At 43.0% G+C, this 27,380-nt stretch overlaps 1 protein-coding gene across 6 annotated transcripts; it reads left to right on the forward strand.

The window, feature by feature from the left end:
- Window positions 1-16,978: 16,978 nt before the first annotated feature.
- Window positions 16,979-20,827, forward strand: LOC147436068 (polyadenylate-binding protein-interacting protein 7-like). Of its 6 annotated transcripts, none has more exons than XM_086488957.1 (10): window positions 16,979-17,074; window positions 17,264-17,324; window positions 17,527-17,599; window positions 17,956-18,031; window positions 18,102-18,884; window positions 18,968-19,118; window positions 19,203-19,418; window positions 19,491-19,561; window positions 19,838-19,959; window positions 20,043-20,827. In XM_086488957.1, exons 5-10 carry the CDS (start codon window positions 18,180-18,182, stop codon window positions 20,341-20,343), a joined length of 1,566 nt encoding a protein of 521 aa, XP_086345083.1. In that variant the 5' UTR covers window positions 16,979-17,074; window positions 17,264-17,324; window positions 17,527-17,599; window positions 17,956-18,031; window positions 18,102-18,179; the 3' UTR covers window positions 20,344-20,827. The 6 variants fall into 6 exon arrangements, with proteins under 6 accessions (XP_086345083.1, XP_086345088.1, XP_086345089.1 ...); XM_086488962.1 differs by having other exon boundaries at window positions 20,046-20,827; XM_086488960.1 differs by having other exon boundaries at window positions 16,984-17,074; window positions 17,513-17,599.
- The last annotated feature ends 6,553 nt before the right edge of the window (window positions 20,828-27,380 follow it).

Consider the following 27,380-nt stretch of genomic DNA (forward strand, 5'->3'; position numbering starts at 1 on the left):
TTAAAAACCTAAGTAACCATTGATTATTAGGAATGCATTCCCCATGGTATTAAGATAAGATCTCTAACGCCTAGCTTGGCCAAACTAGCTTAGTCAGACTGCTTGATTTTTAAACCTAGACAAGTGATTATGACAAAAAATTACATTGAATTTAATGTTTGATACTAAGCAAATGCGTTGAATATTATGCTACCACTCACAATTAAAGCAGACAAACATAGATGCAAAAAAGATAAGGGGCCATGCTAATGGACAAGAAACACCTGTTTGTGTTGATGATCGTGCTTGATTTGAAAAGTGGATGAGAGAAATATTCCATGAAGGTCCAAATCCTAACCACAGCAACACGTTCTTGTACACACGAGGAAACACAAAGAATACTTCTAGGAGGCACATCAGTGGGAAGAAAGAACTTTGCTAATCACTAAACTTTAAAACAGAAACACTCCTATTGTACTAATCCTACCTACCCTCCATCACTCAAGTGATGAGGATAAAAGGTGTTTTATGACATAGGTTTCTGTTTCAGTGTATCGGATGTGAATGTGTAGGTCTGGGTCAATGTTTTGACTTTTATTGTGCATACTCGTTTGCTAATTGCTCTTGCTCTTTATTATTTTTGTTTTTTGTGAGTATAAGGCTTTATATATACATTCCCTAAGATTGGGAGATTGAGAGGTCAGGGAGGAAGGTTGAGAGGGGAGTGAGTGAATGATGACTATCAGCAAACACTCCCCCCTTCCTTGGGTAGATCATATTGTTTGAAATGTGCTCGTCACCCTTTGAAACCATTTGTTCCAGTTGGTAATAGGTGAGGATTTTTACCAGTAGTTTGCTATTAGCTTAGGTGCCTCGTCGAGTTGCAAGGGTGGTAAGGTACTCTCCCAGGATCGAACTTGAAGTGGTTCATCAGGTGATTCTTGAACACTGGGAGGTGTGGATTCCTTTGTAGCTTCATGGAGGTCCACTATTGTAGGTGGAGGCTGTGGAGAAGCTTTTACTCTATGGATGCCTTACATGAGGAGCTAGAAGCTTCATGGGACTTCCCCCTTCCTAAGCTAGGTGGAACAAATCGTTCTTTCTTTGGTACCCAAACTAGCTCTGGATCGGGTGTGTAGCATTTTGTGATTTTTTTCTTTTCGTGATCGTTGATTCGTTTTGGAGCTACGAGATTGGGCTCACATGGGTCAGGTGACAAGTAAGAACACAATCTACGTTTTGGCACCGAGATTTGATCATTTCCTTGATAGTAGTTTTGGGCTTCCAATAGTCGTTTAGGAATCCACCACCACGTTTCCTTACATTTTTTGGGGTGAGTGTGACGTTTCTTACCAGGCTTCTGTTTTTTAGCACTAGCTATGGTCGCTAAAGAAGCTTTAGGGACCCACTTGTATGTTTTCTTTGTTATATTAGGATGAGTCTTGTTAGAAGCTATATGCATTGCTTCTAGCATATTTAAGGGTACAAGTGGTGGCATTTCATCCCCCTCAGGTGTTACCGAGGTCGTCCCCCTATTTTTCCAAGTGTCTATGGTTGCTGCTAGGTGGACCCATCCACATTTTCCAACTTAGTCATCCCAGGTAGTACATCCATATAAAGAGAATCTTCCCCAACATCAGTGTCCGCTTTACACGTGTAACAATACTGCAATGGGGCCGAGTGAACTGTGGTGTCAGATCTATGATCAATTATAAACCTGTTTCCTAGAGGATGTGCTCGACCAGTTACAAGATCCACTCGAATGACAGAATCCTGGAACTGCAAGTAGACATGGTTTTTAGACCAGTCATGCACCATTTTTGCTTCTCTCATGGAAGGACATCCTAAGATCATCGCCGATTTCATAGTGTGCTTGGAGAAATCCATAACAATGAAGGTAACTATTATTTTATGTCCAAAGACCTTGATCTTGAGATCTTATAGCATCCCAATAGGTTTAACAATAGACCCGTTAGCCATCTTTACTACTATGGTTGTGGTCCCAAGGTGAGGTCTCCCCATAGTTTCCTAGCAATTTTTTAGTCACAATGCTAATCCCAGCGCCACCATCAAGGATTCCCTTCACAGTTAATCCCTTAGTAGTGATTGGTATGGTCGCATTGGATTCATCACCCTCAAATTTTTGTCCCAACTTGTTAACAGGTATTTCTACCCCAAGGTTCTCATCTAGGTTGGGTTGTGGATCTAAGTGTTCCTCCTCTATTGGCATCTCCCCAGCTCCATCCATCTGTGCAAATTGTGGTAGCCCAACCTTCAGTTCTCCATTGAGGAAGGCTCGAAGAGCTGAGATTAGCTCAGGTTCTTTATATAGTTTGGACATGATGGTGGTTCTAACTTCTGAAGACATGAAATCCATCAATTTGGCAATGTTTAACGGCACCTTTTGGGCTTCAGTCCCTTGACGTGGGGAAGATGGGATCTCCATTTCTTCTATAGGATCAGGTAGTCTCTCTGTAAATGTTCTTTCCATCAAGAAGTGAGTACGCCCACTTTTTCGTGACTTTAAGTCACTTTCTTCTTGGATGACACTAGGTATGGCTAAGGGTCTATGGACTTGGTGAGGTTGTTGTTGCAAGGGAACACGGTGTCTGTAATCTGGATCTGCCTAGGTGCTAGTTCTAGATCCCTTTGGGTATCTTCTACCAAACTCCTTAATTGCTTGACTCACTCAATCTCCTTTGTAGGGTTTGGATAAGTTCCTATCTTCTTCTTGGATCCTGGCCATTGTGGCTCATGAAGATCTTCCTTGTTGGTTTCTATCTTAGTGGTCGTTTTGGTCTCCATGGTTTCTCCTGAATCAGAATCCTCTTCAGCGTCGTTCATATATACGGGGTCATCACCAGTCCCTATGTTGGTCTTTGAACTGGGGTCTGACTTCGCTGTTTTTTGCGATCTCCTCCTTCGTGTTTTGTTCTTTTTCTGAGATTGGGCAATTGATGCCGTGTCTCTTTTCTCAAGAATATAATTTTGTTTTTGGAGCATCGATCGTGTGAGTACGTTTACTAGTACCATAGGTGTCCTTTGTGATGGCTCCTCGGTAACCTCAATCAAGTTTAATGGTGTGATCTTCGGTGCATTTGTATTATTTGGACATTGGGCAATCAAATGATCTATGCCACATCGATTACACATGAGTATCGGCATTGTAGACGTGCTCGCTTGATTGGTTTGCATTAGTGTGGCATTATTTTGTAGCCTAATAGGACACTCGGCCACACGATGTGGACCTCCACACTCATAGCATTGAAGAGGTGGTCTCTTAGCAGTGTAATTGATATTTTGGCCTCTTGCAGCAAGAGCAGCTACTTGTCAGACAGGTTTGACTTGTCCCCAATAGTCCTCCATGTAGTATTGTGGACATTCTTTAAGCACATCCATCCCATACGCAATATTAGGGTGTATATCTTCCTCACAGCCTTCCAAACAAGCAATAGATGACTCACAACCCACTTGATTCACAGAAGTGATTCTCGGATGTGGTGGTTGCGGTCCTAGCATTGGAGGTGGTAAGGGTGTTTTTGAACAACATTTTGGGCCCTAGGGACCATGTGTTGTGACGTTTGTTCAAGAGGTGGGGCCGGCATCAATGCAGGCACTCGAGGTATGTCTGTCCATGCTAAGGTTGGTCTATTGGCCATCGCGCGCTTAAATACTATGCAATCCTTAGCTTGATGACCATACCTCCCACAGGCATTCCAGTTCCCATTGAATTTTACTCTAAAAGTAGGGCATTCACTGATACTATGCGATCCATAGCATAATGAGCACAATTGTTGCTCCCTTCTTGGATACATATGATTGTTTTACGGAGCACGATTGTCTCCAAGACTCTCTTGAATGGCCTTGGTGAGATCTACTAAAGTCACCTCAGATATCTTTGGCTCCTTAGCAATAGGCTTTAGGGTCATTGGCTGATGCCCCGATGCTTGCGAGCTAATACATTTAGGCTCAATAGACACTCTTTCTCCTTGAATCATTAAATTATCCTCCAATTGGATCGCATTGGTGGTAGCCGCTTCCCAAGTGGTGATACCTCTAATGACTAGGCCATTGTAGATATCCTCATGTCGTAATCCCCTAATGAATCTATCAAGCAATTGATTATTATTGAAGCGCTCATTTGGATTACAACGAGAATTCAAATGCTTCAAGCGACTAATAAAGTCTCTCACTGACTCTCCTTCCTTCTCGTTGGGCTTTCTGGAGCTGAGAGGCTACACCCCAAAGCACTCCCTCTCGTATGTATTCTTTCAAGAACGGTCTCCTAAGAGTAGGGTAAATCGTTTTTTCTTCCGCCCTTAGGGTTCTATACCAATCTCCTGCCTTCCCACTTAAGGTTAGGCTTAAAGCATTACTCTTATGCAGGTCATTGTGTTCTCCTAGAGAATCGCATATTTGTTCAAACACTTTGATATGCTTTCTCACATCCCCGTCTCCACTAAATTTTTGTGTGAGCTTGGCTATTTGTACTGCTTTACTTCTAGGTTCTCTATCAGGCGTGTTATGCATAATCTCAGCAATAGATCGACCGATAGCTTGAGAAAATGTTGCCAAGTCACCTAAGTGAGCAGGCACCGCGGGTGGAGGTGCTCCATAGACTACATGTGGAGTAGGTATTGGCATTGGGCTTGGCACGTAGGAAGCCCTTGGGTTCCACATTTGGTACGGTGTTGTGCCATGTCGGTCCAAAGTTCATATGTGTGGCCCTATGCATAGCAGACGTCGGATGTGACATGCTAATGCTAGCCGGTATGGTCCGATGGAAATAAGAGCTTGGTTGTTGTGGTTGTGGAGCATAGGTAGTTGAAACAATGGGAGGGGTAGGGGCTACATGAGTACGAGAATCCATGGGTGTATACGATTGGTACACACTTGTAGGTACTATTGTCGGCATTGAGCTACCATATAGCAGTGCTTTACTAACAAATGAGGTCCATGGCGTGTTTCTTGGCATGCCCATCATTGGGGTAGGCATGGTAGCCGTGGTGTCATCGAGAGAAAGATGAGCTAGACTTAGAAAAGTAAAGCTATCACTTATAGGCTCAGATTGCACTGAGACCCCTAGCAAAACAACATATGGAGGATCCATCGGACTTACCGAGGGAGTTTCCATTTGCGATAAGGTCGGTTGTTTAGCCTTCCCTGTATCCAAGAATCTCATGAGACCCGTTGAAGGCATGTAGATCCCCGTGTTCTGTCTCTCTAGTTCAATAACCCTATGGATGACCTCACAAACTCTTTGTTGTTGATCCTCCACACTAGTAGCACCCGTTGTGGATTGTATGACATCTAACCAACCCACGTGATAGGTGTGACCTGTGTATAGGTCAGTTAGCGTTTCCGTTTGTAGTTCGTACTCCCAGTTCTCATTTAGGAACACTCTATCTAGGCTTGAGGTGCTAGGGGGATCCTTTGAACTAGATGCAATGGGGCTCTCTATGGGTTGACCCTTAGTGGTCACTAATTCAGGAGCACTCAATTGCTCTCCTAGCAAAGATATTGGCATAGGAGCTTTCGCTTTTAACTCTCTTCGTTGCTCCGCCTTGCGTAAGCTCTCGATTTCCTTTTCCCTAGCCGCAATGATATATCGCTCAACCTCTTGCACTTCGGCAAGGCTTCTACCATCAGGTAATATAACCTCAGAGGGAAATAGTTCTAAAGAGTCAGGGGGTGCAGTGAATGGAGTATTCATGTGCACATTCTCTAAGGGCATAGGGTCTACGCTGGTCATGAATGGCGAATTTACTTCCCTACCCCCCTCATTTACATCGTTAGTTCCATGTTCGGAGCGAGTGGCTCTACTAAAGGTTTCCTTCAAGCGGGTAAGAACGCTTGGCCCGGACCGTGGGCCCGTGGCATGCATGTCTTGGCTTGAGCTATTAGGATTAGGCATTGGGTAACCCTTCATGACGTCGTAGTCAGAGGAAGAGTCACTAGAGGCTATATGCGGGTCCTTAGTGGTACTACCTTGGGTTCCCGCTTAGGACCTAGAGCCTAAGCTAGAGGAATAATGAATGCCCGTGGAAACAGAAACACTCTCAATGTGCTCGTCCTCTAACACATCCCCAGAGCATAGGTGCATGTGACCTCGATACTCTAGAGGTGTTGGTGAGTGCCTCTAGAGGTCGGTCACCTAGTTTTTTTTTGTGTGTTTATAACGTAATTTTTTTTGTATTTTTGGTTCCTTTTTAAACCAAGCCATAGAATATGGCGTGCGATAGCTCAAAATGAGCGTCTTGGCTAGAGGGGCGTGCCGTGCTTTATAGCCTCCGGGTTGGTTACGTACAGCCCTCAGAATCCTAAAACTAGTCTTTTCCTCGATGAGGAGAGGGCTAGAATTAGTAAGTCCAAAGGGTGAGTGTGAAGGGGATGGTGGAGGACTTGAGGAACTTATCCCACATGCCCTCATTCCCTCTTGTGGAGGTAGGGTATATATATAAGAGTGAGTCTAGTACATGTCATAGGACTAAGGATTGAGGCCTGGGCTTGGACTTGGGCTTGGGGAAATAATCCCGATCCAAAATTTTCGTAGAACACACTCATGCCTCACGCTTAAATATTTTCGATTTTTAAATTATTTTTTAAATGTTTTTTATTATTATTAAAAAAAATTATGGGTCGCCGCGCGCGCGATTTCGGTGGCTTTTTTGGGCCACACACACAAAACTTTCTGCCTACTCTCCTCACTAACCTAACCTTATCTCTTCTACAATTAACCACTTTGCTAACTAAGCTTATCTACTCTGCTGATTACTAACTGACAGTGAACAATGAATCTACCTACTTTGCTAACTGTTTACTCATTCACTACCTAACACACTAACTATGCAAACAAAAAAAAAACTGTGTAAACAGACATTGGCAAAAACCAAGCTATCTAGTAACTATGTTAAAAAATGTGCAAGCATCTTAGGCATTGGGTAACCCTTCATGACGTCGTAGTCAGAGGAAGAGTCACTAGAGGCTATATGCGGGTCCTGAGTGGTACTACCTTGGGTTCCCGCTTAGGACCTAGAGCCTAAGCTAGAGGAATAATGAATGCCCGTGGAAACAGAAACACTCTCAATGTGCTCGTCCTCTAACACATCCCCAGAGCATAGGTGCATGTGACCTCGATACTCTAGAGGTGTTGGTGAGTGCCTCTGGAGGCCGGTCACCTAGTTTTTTTTTTTTGGTGTTTATAACGTAATTTTTTTTGTATTTTTGGTTTCTTTTTAAACCAAGCCATAGAATATGGCGTGCGATAGCTCAAAATGAGCGTCTTGGCTAGAGGGGCGTGCCGTGCTTTACAGCCTCCGGGTTGGTTACGTATAGTCCTCAAAATCCTAAAACTAGTCTTTTCCTAGGTGAGGAGAGGGCTAGAATTAGTAAGTCCAAAGGGTGAGTGTGAAGGGGATGGTGGAGGACTTGAGGAACTTATCCCACATGCCCTCATTCCCTCTTGTGGAGGTAGGGTATATATATAAGAGTGAGTCTAGTACATGTCATAGGACTAAGGATTGAGGCCTGGGCTTGGACTTGGGCTTGGGGAAATAATCCCGATCCAAAATTTTCGTAGAACACACTCACGCCTCACGCTTAAATATTTTTGATTTTTTAATTATTTTTTAAATGTTTTTTTATTATTATTAAAAAAAATTATGGGTCGCCGCACGCGCGATTTCGGTGGCCTTTTTGGGCCACACACACTAAACTTTCTGCCTACTCTCCTCACTAACCTAACCTTATCTCTTCTACAATTAACCACTGTGCTAACTAAGCTTATCTACTCTGTTGATTACTAACTGACAGTGAACAATGAATCTACCTACTTTGCTAACTGTTTACTCATTCACTAGCTAACACACTAACTATGCAAACAAATAAAAAACTGTGTAAACAGACATTGGCAAAAACCAAGCTATCTATTAACTATGTAAAAAAATGTGCAAGCATCCATTGACAGAAAACACTCATTCAGTACTAACATACTAACTGCTAACTGTGCAAGCAGGCATTGACAGAAATAGAGATTATGCATGAAATAAACACTTGCAAAAATTAACTTCTTCTTCTTCCTCTTCCTTCCTAACTCAAAGACTCACAGAAGAAGCACAGAGTGCCTCTTGAGCTTAGTGCAAGGCGATTCCCCGGTAGTGGCGCCAAAAATGTGTGCATCTGTCGCACATGTCAATGCAAGGGAACTTGCCGATACACTGTGTGCGAGCCACAAATGGCTCTAAGCACGCAACTAGCCTTAACTAGTAAGCTCAAAGATGGCGATGGTGTGTCACTCACCGCTCTACGCTTGCTCTCGTGGAGGATTCCTCGCCGCAAAGAAGAAGGAGCCGCTGTTGTGCCGCGCTCACCGCTTCGCTGCCACTGTGCTGTCTTCGCAATGCTCGATCGCACTCTCTCTCTCTCTCTCTCTCTCTCTCTCTCTCTCTCTCTCACGCATACACACATACACAAGGAGATGACGGAGAAGAATATGGAGATGGAGCAAGAGCACTCTTCAATTGCACAAATGAAAGAATGAGTGAAGTTTAGGTTTAGTTGAATTTTATATGAGTTCGCCCCATTCACACTTGGGCGCCCATGCTTAGCTAACTAATCCCTTGAATGTTCCAGTTAGAGTGCGCCTCTCATCGGCGATCACTCTTACCCTTTTCCTATTGGACCGACAAGCCCGGTACCTGACTCTACCAAATAAATAATACGGTGTCCGTCTTAGGTGATAGGAATGTGCGTGAGGGTTAACAATGGATTATTCACGTGCACTCTCTCTAAGATCATAGGGTCTATGTTGGTCATGAATGGCGAATTTACTTCCCCACCCCCCTCATTTACATCATTAGCTCCGTGTTCACAACGAGTGGCTCTACTAAAGGTTTCCTTCAAGCGGGTAAGCACGCTCGGCCTGGACCGTGGGCCCATGGCATGTATGTCTTGGCTTGAGCTATCAGGATTAGGCATTGGGAAATCCTCCATGACATTGTAGTCAGAGGAAGAGTTACTAGCCGGTATGTTTGGGTCTTGGTTTGTACTACCTTGGGTCCCCGTTGAGGGCCCGAAACCTAAGGTAGGTGGATATTGAGAACTCGCGTAAGTCAAAATTCTCTCTAGTTGCTCCGTCTCTATCACACAACCAGAGTGCAGATGCATGTGTCTTTGGCACCCTACAAGTGTCGGCGAATAACCTCAAAGGTTACCTGCTTACTTTTTTAAGCGTCCATTTTCACTCGTTTTTTTATGTTTTTTAATGATCGGTTTATTGATTAAAGTGTGTGATAGCTCAAAACGAGCGTATCACTAAGAGGGTCGTGGTGTGCTTTACAACACAATGTTCGGTTACCTGAAGCTCCGTTGGTCCTCAAAAAGGTCGATTTTTAGCTACGTGTGAGGCCAAAATACGTAATTTTAAAGGGCGACTGAGGCTTGAGCATGAGCGTGAGCTTAGGCTTGGGTCTGGGGGATATTCTCGATCACGGTCCTACCTTTAATTTTTTTTTTAATTTTGGAATAATGTCACTGCGGCCGCGCTGTGCGCACGAGCGCACACACACCTAACCTACTTACTTATAACTAATACAGCTATTGTTACACACTAACACACTACTACAGCAACTCCTTAGCTAACAGAACTACTTACTGTACTTTACACAGAACTAACATTATGGATCTACTACCTTAATCCTAACACTTTATCACAGAGAAAACACAGTACCTTTCAACACCTTATTAACAAAAAAAAAAATAGTACCTTTAATAAAACAATACACATCAGCAAAACAAACTCCTTCTCAACACACACACACCTTCCTTCTCTACCTTTCCTACAATTCAAAATGCACCAAAAAGTAGCATAGAGTGCTACTCAAGCTTAATGCAAGGCATTCCCCGACAGCGGCGCCAAAAATGTGAGCGTTTATCGCACGTTTCAATGCAAAGGAACTTGTCGATACACTGTGTGCGAGCCACAAATGGCTCCAAGCACGCAACTAGCCTAAACTAGTAAGCTCAAGATGGTGATGGTGTGTCACTCACCTCTCTAAGTTTGCTGTCGTGGAGGATTCCTCGCCGCGAAGAAGAAGGAGCCGTCGCTGTACCGCGCTCAACCGCTTCGCGACCCGTCGTGCCGCCGTCGCAATGCTCGATCACACACTCTCTCTCTCTCTCTCTCTCACGCATACACACACACACACACACACACAAGGAGATGAAGAAGAAGAAGATGGAGATGGAGCAAGAGCACTCTTCAATTACACAAATGAGAGAATGAGTGATTTTTAGGTTTAGGTGATTTTTATATGAGCTCTCCCATTCACACTTGAGCACCCATGCTTAGCCAACTAACCCTTGAATGTTCCAAATAGAGTGCGCCTCTCATCGACGATCACTCTTACCTTTTTCCTATTGGACCGACAAGCCCGGTACCTGACTCTACCAAATAAATAATACAGCATATGTCGTAGGTGACAGGAATGTGCGTGAGGATTAACAGTGTGCCGCCAAAGCTGGAAAATGGGAGTACTGTCGAAGCTAAAATGCTATGGAGACTACGTCGAAGTCGGGACGCTCCGGATGGGGCTAGAGGAGAGTCGATGCTGCTCTCACTCACTGCTCTGTTGAGGTATGAAAGCCGAGGGAATGGAGCGTGAGAGGAAAGCCGATGGTGAGGCTATGCCGGAGGAGAGCCCAACCACTCTTGCTCGAGGTCAAGAAAGTCCTTGGTGCTGCCTTCCGTCGTCAGACACAAGCGCCAATGTCGTAGCTGCCTAAATCAATGTCAAAATCGATGCATCAAGCCGATGGCAATAGCCGATGCTCAAAGTTAATGCCGAGTCGTCAAAGAATGCAAAAAACCAAGAAGAAAACCACTGGTAGAAACCACTCTCTGAAAATGGATCCGAGCCGAGAGCCGATCCGCTCTCTCTCTCTCTCTCTCTCTCTCTATGTCAGTCAAGGTGTCGGAAAATTGGGGAGAAATGGTTTGATGTCAGGCCGATACCAGGTGACCCGGGCTTACTCGTCAAAAAATTCACACATGACTCTTGTGTGTGTATGTGTGTGCGCACTGAGTGCACGCAGTCTCTCCGCGATCAAGAGATTTTTTTTTTCTTTTACTCTGTTTTTTTGCCCTTGAAGTGTGTATGTGTGGGTATCTACGTGCTAAGCGCCCTTCTTTGTTTCACTCGGCGGTCAAAAAAAATGTGAGAGTACCTCCTTACACACACAATTATTTTCCACTTATCTTCTTCTCCCTGTCCCTCTATACCGAGTGTGTGTGTGTGTGTGTGTTTGTATACACACACACTACCACACAACCTTTCTAAAATAGACTTTCTGCTACTCGATTGCTACAAATAAGTGCCAGTGCTTGCTTTATGACCAACTGCCCCCGTTACCTGAAGAAAACTAGGTAGCGCTACTTGACTTGGCTGATTCCTTGTGACTTCAAGACCTGAAGCAATGTGCTAAATTTCCCCAATTGCACCTACTCGGCCGACTCCCCCTTTTGGTTGCAGTACTCAGCGTTGCAACTTTGACAATTGCTTCGACTCCTTGCTCTACAAACTGCACAGTTGCCTAAGGTGCAATCTTAGCGCTGCTTGTCACTGGTCAACTTCTAAGCTTTTGAATTTGATCCAATAAGCAGCGCTACTTGATGCAAGGCTCTTTAAAGCATGCTCAATGTACGCTTCAGTAGAGAGAAAGACTCTTGATTCTCTCTCATTCCCCCTTTGCTTTTAGATCTGTCCGATCGAATCCTCCTCTTGCTTGCCCATTTGCTACCAGTGCTACGACAATGCCTTCAATATCTGTAGTGCTAGGCTTGTGTGCACTGTGTATCCCGATTCAAGCTCAAGCAATGTGCTCGTTGACTGCCCAATTTTCAGCTTTGCTTGATTTTCCAATGCTCGATTCTCACTTCGTGCAAGTTCATTTGCTTGATTCCCTCCATGCTCGGCTCTCTATAGAGATCCCCAATTCTCCAAGCCCAAGAGGGGCTGCGCATGCAGGGAGTCTGAGATATGAGATCTCACCTCGATCCTTCTTAGGTCCTCACTGAGATGCTATGATCCAACGCCTTGCGAGTCAGATCTTTCGCCGCCAAGCTCGAGTTCGAGCTCCAAGCTCCACCATAGCCGATGAGCTCACCGCTACTGTGCCGATTGCCAAGAAGCCGTCGCACACGCGTCGATCGTCGTCATAGCTCTAGTACCAATTGAAGAGAGAGAGAGAGAGAGAGAGAGAGAGAGAGAGAGAGAGAGAGGATGTGTGCATGCGCGGTGCAGCTGTGGTGCGATGTGTGCGTGCGAGAAGAGGAGAGGGAGAGAGAGTAGACATTGTGTGTGCATGCGCGGTGCAGATGTGGTGCGATGTGTGCGAGAAGGGGAGAGGGAGAGAGAGTAGACATTGTGTGGGAGGAGTAGGGCTCAGGATGAGCTACTCCTTATTGTTGTATCTATGTACACACAATAAGGTGAGCAGTGGGTGGACGCCCATAGCCTGGGCGGTTAGGCAAAGCACATCCACCTTTACCCCAAAAAAGGCTATGTGGGTTGAGATTCTTCAGGAGTATGATGCGAAGCTTTGGTATCGAAGAGGATGATACAATGTGGTGGCTGATGCTCTTAGTCATATGCGTGAGATCAACTCGCTTCTCTTTACAGAGCTTTGAAATGAGTTTTTGGAATCTTCAAAGGGCAAATATGAGCGTGATGAAACATACCCCAAGGTGTGGAGCCACATCAAAATGAGGGGTCTTTCTCACTCCAATGTTGGTAGTGTGTCTATTTCCTCCACACCTAGTTCTCCTCTTTCCATAGTTTATTGGTCCACAAGGGGATAGTTTGTGTGCCGACGGATGCAAACATTCAACACCAAATTCTTTATGAATGTCATGATAGTCCTAGTGCAGGGCACCCAAGCATAAAGAAAACTTATACACTCGTACGACGACGGTTTTACTGACCACATTTACATGGGTATGTTCACGACTATGTCTTGTAGTGCCACCAAAAATGTCAAGCTAATAAATCGGAGCATTTGAAAGCAGGAGGTACATCCTTTGGAGATTCCCAATGGTAAATGGAAAGTATCTCTATGGATTTTATTGTGGGTTTACCAACCACTATACAAGGTTATGGCTCGGTATGGGTGGTGGTAGATCGATAACTAACCTTTGCAATTTATTCTAAGTCCACAATTAAGACTCCAGAGTTTGCAAAATTATTTGTTGGTAGTAGAGGCTATATGGATTGCCCAATAATATAGTGAGTGATCGTGATCTCAAGTTTAACAATCATTTTTTAAGGGCCGTATTTAAACGGTTGGGCATATAACTCAACACCTCAGTACTGCAAATCACCCAAAAATGGATGGTCAAGCTAAACATGCTAATCATGTGCTAGAGGATATACTAAGAGCATAAGTTAGAAAAAGCAATTTGATTGGAAAAATTATCTCCCTATTTTAGAGTTTGCTTATAATAGTGCAAGGCATGTTACAACGAGATTTAATCCTTTCATGCTTATGTATAGTTTTTGACCTAGATCACCAGTTATGGTGGGGTTTGCAACTAAAAAATTTTAGCAAGTCAAGGATTTCTCCAAGATTATAAGGATATGTTGAACCTTGCTCATCAAAAGGGAAGAGGCATTTTCATGTGTGTTTGAACATTCAGAAAGTCTAAAAACTGGGCTAACAAGTAAATTACCTTTGAGATATTGTGGACCTTTTAGGATACTCAAGCGAGTTGGGGATATGGCTTACAAATTCTTTTTACCTGCACACTCTCGTATTCATCCGAGTTGTTTACGTAAACGCTTGCGTAGGGACAACAATATCATTTGACCAATAGATTTTGGTTGATTTCATTGAACCTCTAACCCAACCACTGAACTCGAGTGCATTTTAGACTATCATATTTTACACACTCGTCATATTGTGCATCGGCAACAAGTGGAAAGACCGATTTGAAGAAGGTGCCTTGGGGGAAACATTAGTGTTCTTAAAAAGAAATTTCTCACTTTTGTTTTCAAGGACGAACACACTTCTCCAAGGGGGGAGTAATGTAAGGCCATTAGCCGGCGTGAAACCAAGCTCAAGGGTTGCCTATAAAAGAGGCATATGGCTAGGTGGAGAGTTAGGTTTGACAGTCCCATGCCTTAGATGGGGAATGATGGAAAGATTTTAAGAAAGGGGATCATTACTCGGTCATTGTAACTGTATAGGCCTACAAAAGAGGCATACGGCTGGTTGGAGAGTCAAGTTTGATAGTCCTAGGCCCTAGATGGGGAAAGACGGAAAGCTTTCAATGAAGGAGATGATTGCTCATTCATTGCAACAATAGGCCTACAACCTAAGGTAGCACATTAAGTAGGGCATTCATATTGTGGATGTGGGCCTATAAACACTTTGAGCTTTCTTGTTAACTATCCATTTAGGTTTGTTGACTTGGGCCTCAACCATGCTTGGTCCATCTTGCCCTCCCCTTTCTTTGTGACTCTCTTGATTAAACGGAAACATCAACGATAGCAACAATGCTCTTGCTATAGAGATTGATTAAGCATCCATTGTTGATTATCTCAACCTGCACAGCTAGCCCAGTGCAACCTCATGTAAGGAAGGGACAAGATCATTAAAGGGGATGAGGAGAAGCAGGATGATGAGTAGCTATAGTACAGGAGGTTAGCAAGCTGCTATTGAGGGTCACATGGGAGCAATAGGAGGTTATACATGCAAGCATGCCTACTGTAGGTAGCGGATGATCATTGCTCACTTGATTAATCATTGTAGCCATCGCTCATGCACCTAAACCAACTCCCGAGTCAAGCCCTTTGCTTCCTCATCGTCACTATTGTGGCCTCGTACCTCTACCATCATCCGCCTCCTCTTCCCTCAAAGCCAGATTGGCCTCTCTCAAAAGAGATCCCACAATGATGGGAATGCAGTAACACGATATTGCATAGTAATAATTACACCATTTGGCACTAGCACTATAATCTTCTCTCTCTTTTGCTCTTTCTCTTTCTTTACACACTATGCAAGGATTGCACAACATAGTTGCTACCATATAGTGTTCATAGGCAAGCATAATGATGCTCACTAACTTGACCCATGAGCCATTCTCTGCCTTAAAAATCTCTATTAGTTCAAGGTTGCCTAGGCCACAAAGTACATCATACAATGCTATGGATTGGATGTGCAAGTGAAGGTAGCTAAGGGGATCCATAGGGGAGGTTGATACAACCAACATAGACCATTGGCCTTTGGAGATGGTCAAGGAAGGTGGGGGACTTAGGAAAAAGCGTGAATGGAATAAGGGTTGCAAGTAGGGGGCTGTGCAGAGGCATAATAGTGTGTATCTCTCTTTGTGCGTCAAGGAGACGTCAATTTTTGTTCCACATCTACATGTGACAAGCAATTTTCCATTAGAGTCTTGAGGCCCCCCCCCCCCCCCCCCCCAAAAAAAAAAAAAACGCTCCTTGCTCCCTCCCTGCCACACACCTCCCATCATCCATCTCTATTCATATCTATCAAACTTGGGAAGCAGTCCTACTTTGCATGGTAAGCGTTGACATCTAGACATGGTGCACTTAATGTATAGCTCTAGACCTTATAATCCGAGAAAACCATGGTAGCATATGTACGATAGAGTGCGAAGGAGTGAGAGCCCACCAAAAAGATGGAATATGGGACTTTTGGTAGCATGGTAGTCCCTCCCCCGCTGATCCTACCCAACACATTTTTATGGTGGGCATTGCTTCAATGGAGCTTTTGTATGATGAGGTGAGATGTTCCTACACATTAGAGAACCCTATAAGGGGAATGCAATGCTTGGAAAGCATGACAAAGCACAACAACAAGGATGGATGCAACATGCTCTATGAGGCCCATCAACATGAGTCTCTCCCAATACATCCTTTCACTTTCATGCTATTGGCGAAGGAGACAAATTAGCTACAAGTAGCAATGGAAATGGGATTTAGTTCTGAGAAGGCCACAAGCTATTGCAGATCATTGCAAACCACAACAATAAGTTACATCCATCTTTAATGTCTCATCTTCCTCATCCATAAAAGCAACAGTCCATGTTAATGCTTCTGCAAAGATTACTTCAAGATTACCCTCTCGAAGGGCTTCAAGTCTAACCATTTATGGAAGAGTTGCGCTCCCTCATCCAGTGACATTACACTATAGATGCTGGCAAAAGCAATGCATTGATGCAGGTGGGAAGGGAAACATTGTTAATGGAGATGGAACGAACTCCTCCACAAAAACAAACCCCCAACAGCCTCCCTACCTCCTCTTTCTCACCTCCATCATGGAGAACTGTGTATATGTGTGTGTGTGTGTGTGTGTGTGTGCTCATCTGCATGGTTAGGTTGATAGGTGACGATGCTCCATACAGGAGTCATGGCTTGAGAAGTGGTGGACACAAGAGGGGTGAGGGCACTTGGACTTATAGGAGCTATAGAGACTAGGTGATGGATTAGGGCCATAAGTGAGGAAAGACGATGGTCAAGGCAAGGCAGCAATTCTAGAGCAAACTGTAGCAACGGGCAATGGTTGGGGTCACCTTGTGGCTGCATTTTCTCAACATCCTATCAGGGCCTACATGCTCCCTTCAATTGAGATGCCTTCGCACATGTTTGGCCTTCCATTTCATCCCCTCTTGAAAGGAAAAACCCAAATTTTCATCAAGACCCTAGATGGGTATTAGGGGGATATACAAGCAACTTCTTTTGGTCGCCCCGCCCATGTGGCTAGTTGTATATGTTTCTCCATAAGTCTCCTTGGCCTGCTATTATTTCAGTTATGCATTTGCCCTTAGAATCAGCACCATTTGGGCGTTGTAAGGGTTTTTCAAGTAATATAAATATTTGTGCCAAAAAGAGGGAGTGAGAGAGAGATCATTGTACTGTAGTTGGGCTGAGCGGGTAACCAGGGGTAGGTTCCAATCCCAGCGTGGGCTCAAGTGACCATAGTGGGGTTAGTAGGTTCCTTCTTCGTGGCTTAACCCGATGCCCTGCATTTTTGTATGCCTGCCATCGCATCCTCTCTCCTCCTTTCTGACCCTCGCCAGGTATGTCCTCCATATCTGCTGCCGTTCAGGCTTTCTCTACGCATCACTGCTGAGTATCCATGCCATTGGCCCTCCCCATTGCCCACAGTTAGGGTTTCATATGCGTGATCGCCCCAAACCCACAAGTCTGTTGGGGTTGCGATCGTAATGTAAGTGTTCTGATTCCTCCCTTGCCTTCGTTTCCTGCAGACGCTGGGAAGGTCTCTTGTAGTGCTACTACTTCTCTTACCTTTGTATACAATTTAGAAAGGTGAGACAAGCTTTCATAGCTCAGGTTTGCATTTCAAGCACCTAGTGCAGATCAGTTACGCGTTACACAAATATTTCCCAAGTTCACCTGCTTATATAATTGGCGAAAATTCTGCAAAAGACCATCAATTCATGTTTTTCTTAGATTTGAAGGTCTACTTTCTCAAATTCTCATTGCGGGTCTGTTAGTTTACCTGATGCAGGTAGCCGTTTGAAGCTCTGTGATGTTGTCCAGCTGCATTCACCCAAATCAGGTCAAACACCCTGATTAGTAAGGTATGCAAGATTCTTGTGTGCAGCGTATCACTTCTTTTGAAGTTTTGTCTCAAGTTTCAGATGTGGGGCTGTACTAGTACTAGGGAGTATTTTTAGTCTTTACAGTGCTTGGTCTTCGGGCATCATGCAGGCTTTGTTGTCAAGTTTTCAGTTGCTATTTCATTCTTGTCAGCATGCATGATTATTGGTATTAGATTTGGGTCTCTGCTTTCTGCGGTAGCTATTGTATGCTAGTTCACTTTACTCTAGGCAGGCGCTGAACCATTGTCAATTTGTCCAAGATTATCTGTATGTTATCCATCTTTTTCCTGTTTGGTGCGAGTAGTGGGATTTATGCAATTTTTTCTTTTGGGCAGATTGTTGACAGGAGGTGATTGTAGGAACGGTGATTGTGTTTGCGATGGGTCCTTCGAGCTAGCCAGGGCTGAAAAGGTGTGGCAATGAATTTAATCAAGTGCTGCTAATTTTTCCAGTGCTAGAGCTCACACTAGCTCTCTTTCAGGGACACTAGCTGCTCTACAATTCTGTGAGAAAGAATCTGGAGTTTATCTATAGACAAGGGGGGTTCCTTAATTGAGAAATGAACCCTGTTTCCACTGCAAGCTCAAGGAGGACATTACTCAATCCCAATGCCAGAGAGTTTGTCCCGACATCTTTAAGATCAAGCTCCTCTGCTACCATTACGACTGTTGGAGATGAGACGGAACCCTCGACAGCGTCAGACAATGGGAAGACCTTTTCTGACAAAACTGTATCGTCGGATACGTGTGCTTCAGATGAAGAGAGCCGGAGGTATTGGAATGCACAGCTCCCAGATGATATTTTGACACCCGATACGGACTTCTTCGTCCCAGCTGCCGAGGATGGCATAGAGCTAGGGACAGGTGCTTCTGCCTCTGAGTCATCTGGAATAAAGGAGTCAATTGATTATGTGGCAGACAATCTTTCGTGGGAGAGGACTCCCTCAAATGGAAAACAACTATCAGGGCCGGCTCAAATCGACACGTATGATTATGCTACCAATTGCAATATTCCTAGACAGCTTTGGGAGGAAGAGCATGCCCTGTCCTCATTTCAGCTCTCTCCCACAAGTGCCAATTGGGGAAATGGGTCATTATATTCGTCTGCTTTTGGCCAAGTAGCTTTTAAAGAGAACAATATGATGGATGCACTGAGTGTCCTTTCTAACGAATTTCCAAACATCCCAGTGCCCAGTTTAGCAGAGGTATATCAGGCTAATGGGGGTGATCTTAGCTTGACTGTTCGTGTGCTCAACCAGTTAAAGGTTTGTTCTTTAATTACTTTTAATTGCGAGGAATTCTGAAGGTGATATCAGGGTTTATGTTCTCGCGTTTGGCTTTTTGACAGCTGCAAGATGAGGCAATTTCATGGCACAATATCCCATCTCCTTCTCGGTTTTCTCTGAACTCCAGGTCACTAGATTTTTCTGCTCCTTCAACACCAGAGCTTGCAAGTGGGCTCTCACATTTACTTGAGGATGTCGATGTGCAGCATCCAGGTATGTGGGTAAGATATTTTATGTTCCAGTTTGGTTGTATGCTGCATGATGCTCGTCTTTGATGGTGGTTCCCTTGTCTGGCAGACTTCCCTAGATTAGTGAGAAAGAACAACTCACAGTGGCCTTATGAACGCCATGGACCAGCAGAAATCTCTCTTGGGCCTTCCAGCTTTTCATCAATGAATTCATATTCCAGCTTGTTTGATGGGGAGCTCAATGAAGATAGATTTGATCTCTCTCATCTGCACCACAAGCATCGGCTCTCTCCAAGAAACTGGGTGGAGACGGATGATGCACTTGGTAAGTTATATTCTCTTTGTGAGTTTTTTTCTTTTTACGTGTTTCTTAGAAGGTTGTTGTACATGGTTCCAGTGAACTTATTGTCTGAATTGAGAGACGAAGCCAGGAACCATGGCCGCATTCGAAATGTTTACTTCGAACAGGTATGTCAAGCAAGCAACTTAAGAGCCTTTTGTGCTGTATGACAGCATTTCTCTTTGGGGATTAGTTGGTTTATTTATGGTTGAAGGCTTTTATCTTTATAAAAAAATCTGGCCTTGGTCCGTGTGTAAACAGTCCTACTGGTTAGTGTTTGGATTATGCATAGTGGATTTACAGGAAGAAATTTACCTTGATGTTGTCGTGATTCCTTTCAGGCTGGAGCTGTATAATAATTTAACACCTGCAAGCGGGCTGATGTTAGTACTCTTTTGTTTCAGGCTCGGCAGGCATTTTTTGTCGGCAATAGGGTGTTAGCCAAGGAAGCAAGTGCAAAGGGGCAGTTTCACAATAGGTTGATGAAGGCTGCTCAAAATAAAGCCGCTGAGATTGAATCACAAAGGTAGTATATCTGCAACGTGTCTCAAGTCATGCTATCTACTCAACATGTGAATGGCATTGACGCGTCGGTTGTGTTGGGTATAGAAGTATGTCCAATGCTCAAGCACCAAGCTTTGGACCTGGACAGACACAACTTCTGGATCTTCGTGGGCTACATGTAAACGAGGCCATCCATATTTTAAAACGAGACCTCTCGGCTCTTCGTCTTGCAGCAAGGTCTTCAAGGCAGCGTCAACAGGTCTTCATCAGTGTAGGGACAGGGCATCAGAAGGGCTCGAGGACTCCGGCACGCCTGCTCTTTGCTGTCAAGCGGTATCTAGCAGAGGAGGAGCTCCTTAATTTCACAGAGGCCCAACCAGGGATACTGAAGGTGGTAATGAGTTGATGATGGATGGACGGTGCATTTGGGACGTGCCAATAAGAGGTTCCAAATGTTTCCATTTTGTTCATTATACTGTGTTAAGACGCTCCTTTTTTGGTTTGGGGGGGGGGGGGGGGGAGGGGGAGTGTGTAGAAAAAGCCTTGTATATGCATTGTAACTTTATGTCATAGGTGTGTATTGCAAGGAAGGTTTACTCGTTAGAAGCAGTTTTGAAAGCCCTTGTAATTTTCCTGTATTGTCCCACAGCCAGAGAGCTCCTGCAGTAAAGGTCTGCAGAATTCAAGTCTGCCTTAGCTATTTATTGTCGGTATATCATTAGAAACCATTTTTAGAGGCTGTCCAAAACTTTTGGTCTGCCGGTATAGAACTGAGCCCACAAGAGGTTAGCTAGTGAAGTCAACAGTCTACTCACCACATTTGTGACAAAAACTCAAAAAATTATTGCTGTGAATGATAGGCCGATTCTTTAAAAATCTTATTTTTATTCTATTGTGTGACTATAAGATTTCAGATGGTATATTTTTATTCTATTCTATCTGTGGAATGTGCATGATAATGAGCTTGCTAATTGTGCCAATTTGTGAAGAAAATCAGTCTTCAATTGATACTTCGACCTTAAAATCAAGGCCAGCTAGTGCAAAAGTGATCTTGTTCAGATCAAATTGTTGATTGCCAAGGTATGCCTAAACTGTTGGTACTTTTTGAACAGTTTTTTAAGTCATTGATGTCTTGATCAGTTCCGAGTTTGGAGTAGAGAGAGTATAATTGTTGCTGAATTTTTAGAGTTTGGAGTAGAGTGAGGCAATAATTGCTGCTGTACTTGATATATTTCTTGTTGGCTTTCCATAATAAGCCTCAGTTAAGAAGGGAGATACCCGTACATTTGAATATTGGATCATTTTCTTTACTTACTGGCCTCATTTGCATGTTAAGCATTCTTTTCATTTTATCGTTTAAGAATACCAATGGGGCCCTTCTTCTTAGTTGTCCAAGTAGAGTGCAGTGCTGTAGAAGGCATGGTCAGTCTGTGTGCTTTGCTTGAAGAGGTCTAGACATCCACATGGCCAGCGCCCCCTGCCATTATTGTTCACATTGGTTCTGTGAAAGTTCCATGACCTCTTTGCACGCGCGTTTCAGGGTGGACTCTTATGTTACTGCTATTGGTTTGTGAAGGTGGTTTCGCCTGTCGATAGCTCCTGGGCTGTGCAGTAAGACTTTGTAGTCTACTTGTGGGATGAAGGCCACTTTTTTTTGTCGTACATAGATTTATGGGGCCATTCATACTCTTGCACACGACTTTAGTGACTAGCACAAGTATTTTGTTTAAAATCAGTCACATAACTAGCCACAATCCCTTCCCTAGGTATGTAGTTAGTTGTTAGAAGTAAATAAGTCAGTTGCATGCGATTATGCAATTTTTTTGAAGTTCCTCAAGGTACGAGCCAGCCTAAAGTTTGTCCCGTCTGCAATATAATATGAGCAACCTGAATTATTCCTCAAGCAAGATGAGATTTTTGTTTAGAAGTATGTGGATAAATTTGTTGTCTAGTTTTGAACACCACCAATGCGACACAGATGTCAAACTTCATGTCATTAATTAGCAAAATCAAGTGTATGTCCTAGATTTCAGACTTAATAGTTTGTGCTTTTGTCGGGGCCTGATGTTATAACACAAATTTTTCTTTATGTTGGGCTACCGCGGAACATGTAGATGGTGGTGGGTAAAAATACTGGCAGTATATTCAATTACAGCACCAAGCTACTTATAGGATATAGCAAACATATTGCCGCAAATGTGGTTTTGGTATTAATGGACTGAAAATATTGAGGCATACTATATAGTGTCGAAAAATGGGATATCCACGAATATGGAAAATCAAAGCCATTAATCACTAAATTGGCTAGACCAACCATAGTGATGGAAGTGTAATTTCTCATAGGACATTCCGGATATTATCGCCGATATATGTTTGTATGCGATTGTTGCCGAACCACTTTATGGTATGATCAATGACTTCATGGACAGGAATGTGAAGCATCATTTTAGAAACTAAAGCATGCTTTAATATTTGTGGACGCGTCAGACTTTGCTATTGGATGCATCTTGGCATAGCTAGGTCAGGGTACTTCGGATTTTTCCATATGCTATGCTAGCAGATAACTCAACATGGTAGGAAAGAATTATACAGCTATTGAGAGAGAAGGGTTAGGGATGATACATGTTGAGAAGAAATTCAAGCATTCTCTCTTGGCAAATAAGTTCACATTTTGTTGGATCATTGAGCTCTCCTTAAGTTAGTAAATAAGCCTTGCAACATCAAAAGAATGGAAAGATGGTTCATCAGTTTTCTTGAGTTCGATTATATTGGGCTCGTCACATTGGGAGCATATAATGGCAATAATTACTTTAATTATCCTTTTTGACACTAAAAGGTATGTGCTTCGATGCTTATCCTTTTGAGACACTATTAAGTATGCTTTCATATGATTTTGGTACCTTGTGAAGTTGATAAGCCTTGAGTGAGGAGAGGTAGCAATTGCAAGCTTCAAATTTATGGAACAATTATCTAGTATGTCGTCCGTTTTTCATATTTCTTTTCATTGGAGCATTGTGTGGGTCTTGGTAGATAGATAGATGCATCTCCTTTTTGATAGATAGATGCTCCTTTGTAGGCAATTGAAGTGGATGGTTATGAGTCTAGGCCTTATTATTTAGCAAGCGAAATTTTTGAACGGTTCTCATTAGAAGAAGTTTGTACCTGAAGGATCTATGATATTAAGATGCGCAAGTTAAAAGTATCTATGCTTAAGAAGATCAAGTTCAATGAATAGCTCTATTTTTACATGCTTTCCTCTACTATGTATACCTCTCAAAGTTAAACTCAGTGGTTAGGCTTCCTCTCTTTCTTTTGAATGTTGAAAGAGGCATTATGACCTAGCCCTTTGCATACATCCCCAACAATATAGCAAAACACATCAATGTACATACATACCATAAAACTTGTGTGTGTTGTGCTCATGAGCTTTTCCTTCTCCAAGCTGTGTTTGCATTTTTGCATCCCTAATTTACTTTTTAAAAGAGAAAGGTTATCACTACCAACACTCTTCTACCACTTGCACAAGATTTGGTAAGTGTCGATCCTCAAATTTGGTGTCATCAAAATTTTTATAAGGGTTTATTTTGAACTTTGTTGTCACTATTGCGAGTATAAAGCGCGCCCTTTTGTCTAATTGTGCTAAATTTTTGGTAGGTCTCAAGTCCACTATGTACACATTTAAGTCGTTTTTGGGTTGTGCTTTATAGTACATGGTGACTATATCTTATCTTCCCAATACTAGCAATTTTTGCATATAGTGCAATCACTTCCATGGATAACACAACAAAGATATTTTCCATGAATGTTGATAGCATATTGGGCGGAAGAATTAGCCTCGATGGGCGTATCTATTGTAAGGTGTATAAAGCTTGTGGAACATTGTGCAAGAGGAGCTGATGCACACTCTTCTTTTGTGTTTGACCTTGAGATTGTTGCAAGATTAGGTAGCATGATGTATATTGCATGTTCTAATGACTCTTAGTGCTAATAACATTGTAGGCTTTAGCTTAGGCTGTACATAGTTGCACCACTTATTGCGTTAAACACAATTTTTGATATGGTAATGATGTATAAACTCATGCCTTGATTGCAATATTTGTGCAATGCTATGTTATCGTGTACAATCACAAATGTTAGACAACAAAAGGATGTTTGGTCATCACACACTTGCCAACCTTGGAATGAAGCTTTTGTTCCCTATCTTTCCAAGAAGTTTGGGATTGAGCACATGACTTGCAAGTGACTCTATGGACATTTCTTTGATAGAGATAAAAGATCTCCAAGAAATCTTGATTGCTAAATATAGCAATCAAACATACACTATAGCCAACATATACTATGTGATTATAAGACACAAGAGACCACAATACGTCCAAGATTCCCCATTTGTGAAATGCGAAACATCACATCCAATTTTTGCTAGACAATGAACTTTGAAACACATCCTATCCATAATCTGACCAACAACAATGGATTGGTGCACTCATCCATAGTGTTTTTAGGTATGTTTGATTGATTCCTTACCAGATGCGTGTGCATTGAATTCCAGTCCACGTGTTTGAACACCGATAACTTGAACTTCAACACATGGGTTCGAATCATATGTAGGGAGCTTCACTTGCCCCTCTCTACTGCTCACAAACCTCTCCTTGATTGAAGCTAGTTGCGGCAATCACTAATTGACTATAAATTTGGCATCGTGGCCACGGTGGTTGCCACCATGTGTGCCATGCCAATCTCCTCAATCAAATCATTATCATTGTTATCTTTGTCTAGATTGCCTTTGCCTTGGCCCTTTTGTGAGTTCCTTCGTTTGCCTTTGCCTTGCATTCCCGAGCCCAACAAAGCGTCTTCTCACATTTATAAGAACGGCTCTTCGACCTCGTGGGTACCGAGGCAGATAACTGATCATTGGTACTACCATCCTTGTCAAGTTTACCTTTGCCTCATCAAGGTAGCTAACTAAGCACTGGTACTACCATCCTTGTCACATTTACCTTTGCCTCTATTGGACCTTGTGGGTACCGAGGCAACTTACTGAGCACTGGTACTACCCATCCTTGTCAACTTTACCTTTTCCTCTTGTCTCCTAGCGAGCGCGTGCAATTGCCTTTGGCTTTTTACAATTGTGAGCCAAACAATTTGACGGTTTCCTAGAGAATTTTTGTTGTGCATAGGGCGTTAGCTGGTTGTTAGCCAATCCAATTTCTATAGCGCTTAGTTCGTGTTGGCCATTCGAGGGCGAAATTTCACCTTTGCCAAAAGGGACACAGTGAGAGCAAGCCTCTAAGCCTTGGCACAAGAAAAAAAGAACATGTAAACAATCCCTAAGGACTCTAGAGTTTCAAAGGGGACTACTTTGGCCTATAGCATATCCAACGTTTTAAAATGCTCTTCTCCAAATGGCCAAAACCACCGGTGCTGTTGCCCTCCATAGTATTCGCATTTTAGAATGCTCGGAGTCCAATTGCCTCTCAAAACGTTGCCAAAAAGCTATTCCAAAAGTGTCTCTCCTGTGTCGCCCTTTTAGAATCTAGGTACTATGTTTCAGAATGCTACCTATGGGTTTCAAAGCATAGCACCGATAGGGCCTCACATTGCTCCTTCTATTCCTCTTCTCCTTGTTTGGTTGTTCTCCCTTGTGATCAACAAACCAAGCGCTGTGATACCATGTCGAGTCGAACCATGCGGAAGTGCATGAAGCGAGAGAGAGAGAGAGAGAGAGAGAGAGAGAGAGAGAGAGAGAGAGAGAGAGAGTTTTCTGAACCAACCAACCTTGGCAATGAATTGATGATTTACAATGGGGGCAAGGTGGTGCTTATATACTCACCTTAGCAATTGCCCTACCCGTACTTTGACAAATAAGTAAAATGAATACCTAAAGCCAAAATAATTATTGGATTCACATTGGACTACTCACTTGAGATGCTATAAGTTTAACAGGGACTCAGGGGGTTCACTATATGTAAAACCTCTCTGTGTGTGTGTGTGTGTGTGTGTGTGTGTGTGTGTGTGTGTGAGAGAGAGAGAGAGAGAGAGAGAGAGAGAGAGAGAGAGAGAGAGAAGGCGTTTATCGACCCCTCATAATCACCATCAACCACCATGGACAACCATAAAATGAATGATATAAATGACAGATGCATACCCTAGGCTCCAATGGGCACCCTATCTACATAGATGGGTTAGAGGTAAAGGTAGGGAAAATTAGCCAATAACCCTACAAGTATAAAAAGGAGCACCCAAGAAATAAATGGACCAAAAGGTTGCAATCTAAATGCTTTGCAATGGATGGCTTGCCTAGGAGACACATTAGCCATACAACTATGCCCTAGACCACTGTGAAGCAACAAGAGTGTTGAATACTTTGACACCCCCTCTTAGCACTTGATGTTGAACAAACCGCCAAAAGCTGAAGCTGTGAGGCCGTCAATGGAGATTCTTGCTGCAATACCCATTGAAGGAAAATACTTTTCAAAGTGTAATAATTGTTTGGGGAATCTTAGCTGCCAAGAAATCATTGTGGGAAGATGCCATCACAAGAAGTGTAGGAAACTATTGTACTCCTCCTTGTAGAGGAAGGACTATAATAATCTTGAGATGTCAATCCTAGAGAAGAGCCTAAAAGGTATGGTTAACAAACTGTCATAATAGAGGATGAGTAATCTATACTTACAAAGACCTTAAAGAGATATATGGATGCCTTTGCATGGTCATACAAGATCTTAAAGAATGTGGATCCTAAAATATGTCAGTGTTAGCCACAAGCTAACTCGGATACCATTTTTCGGAGCTTTTATTGTAAAAACATTTATTATTTTGATGAATCAAAAATATTGTAACTCCGATTTTCCAGATAAATATTGTAATTGATGAGCCAGGGCTACAAGCTTTCAGATTGTATCAACCTGTCTTTAGTTAGAGCTCTCAGATTATTAGTTTTGACCACCAAAAACTTTGGCTAAGGTATAAAAGTCAATTTTGTAAAGTTTATTATTAAGTTTTTTTGGATAATAAAATACATAGCATGAGCTAACGACACTCACTTCTCTCCTTCTCGCGCTTCCTACTCCCGCCCAGGTTGTCACATTGCAGTCGTATCTGTTGCATTGCAACCGCAGGTAAGAGCTCTACGCATTGACGTAAGCATTTCACGGTAATTCGTAGCTTTTGGCGTCGTCGATCCGTGGCCTAATCTCATCATAAGCAAGAATTTAAGCTTCAAAATCAAAAACTAAGTATAGGCGGAGTATTAGGGCATCATTGCTAAGCATTTAGATGCATTCTGGGTCGCAAACGACTAGGTAAAAAATCCACTGCTGTTAATAATTACGATTTTTGCACTTGACCTAAAGTGGGATTTGAGACCATAAGCATGTTTGTTTAGGTCTTATAAACATGTCTAGAAGTTTCGTTACGTTTGGATGTCATTTGATGCTGTAATGG

Source organism: Adiantum capillus-veneris, chromosome 18, assembly GCF_014529385.1.
Source record: "Adiantum capillus-veneris isolate H3 chromosome 18, ASM1452938v2, whole genome shotgun sequence".
Taxonomy (NCBI): domain Eukaryota; kingdom Viridiplantae; phylum Streptophyta; class Polypodiopsida; order Polypodiales; family Pteridaceae; genus Adiantum; species Adiantum capillus-veneris.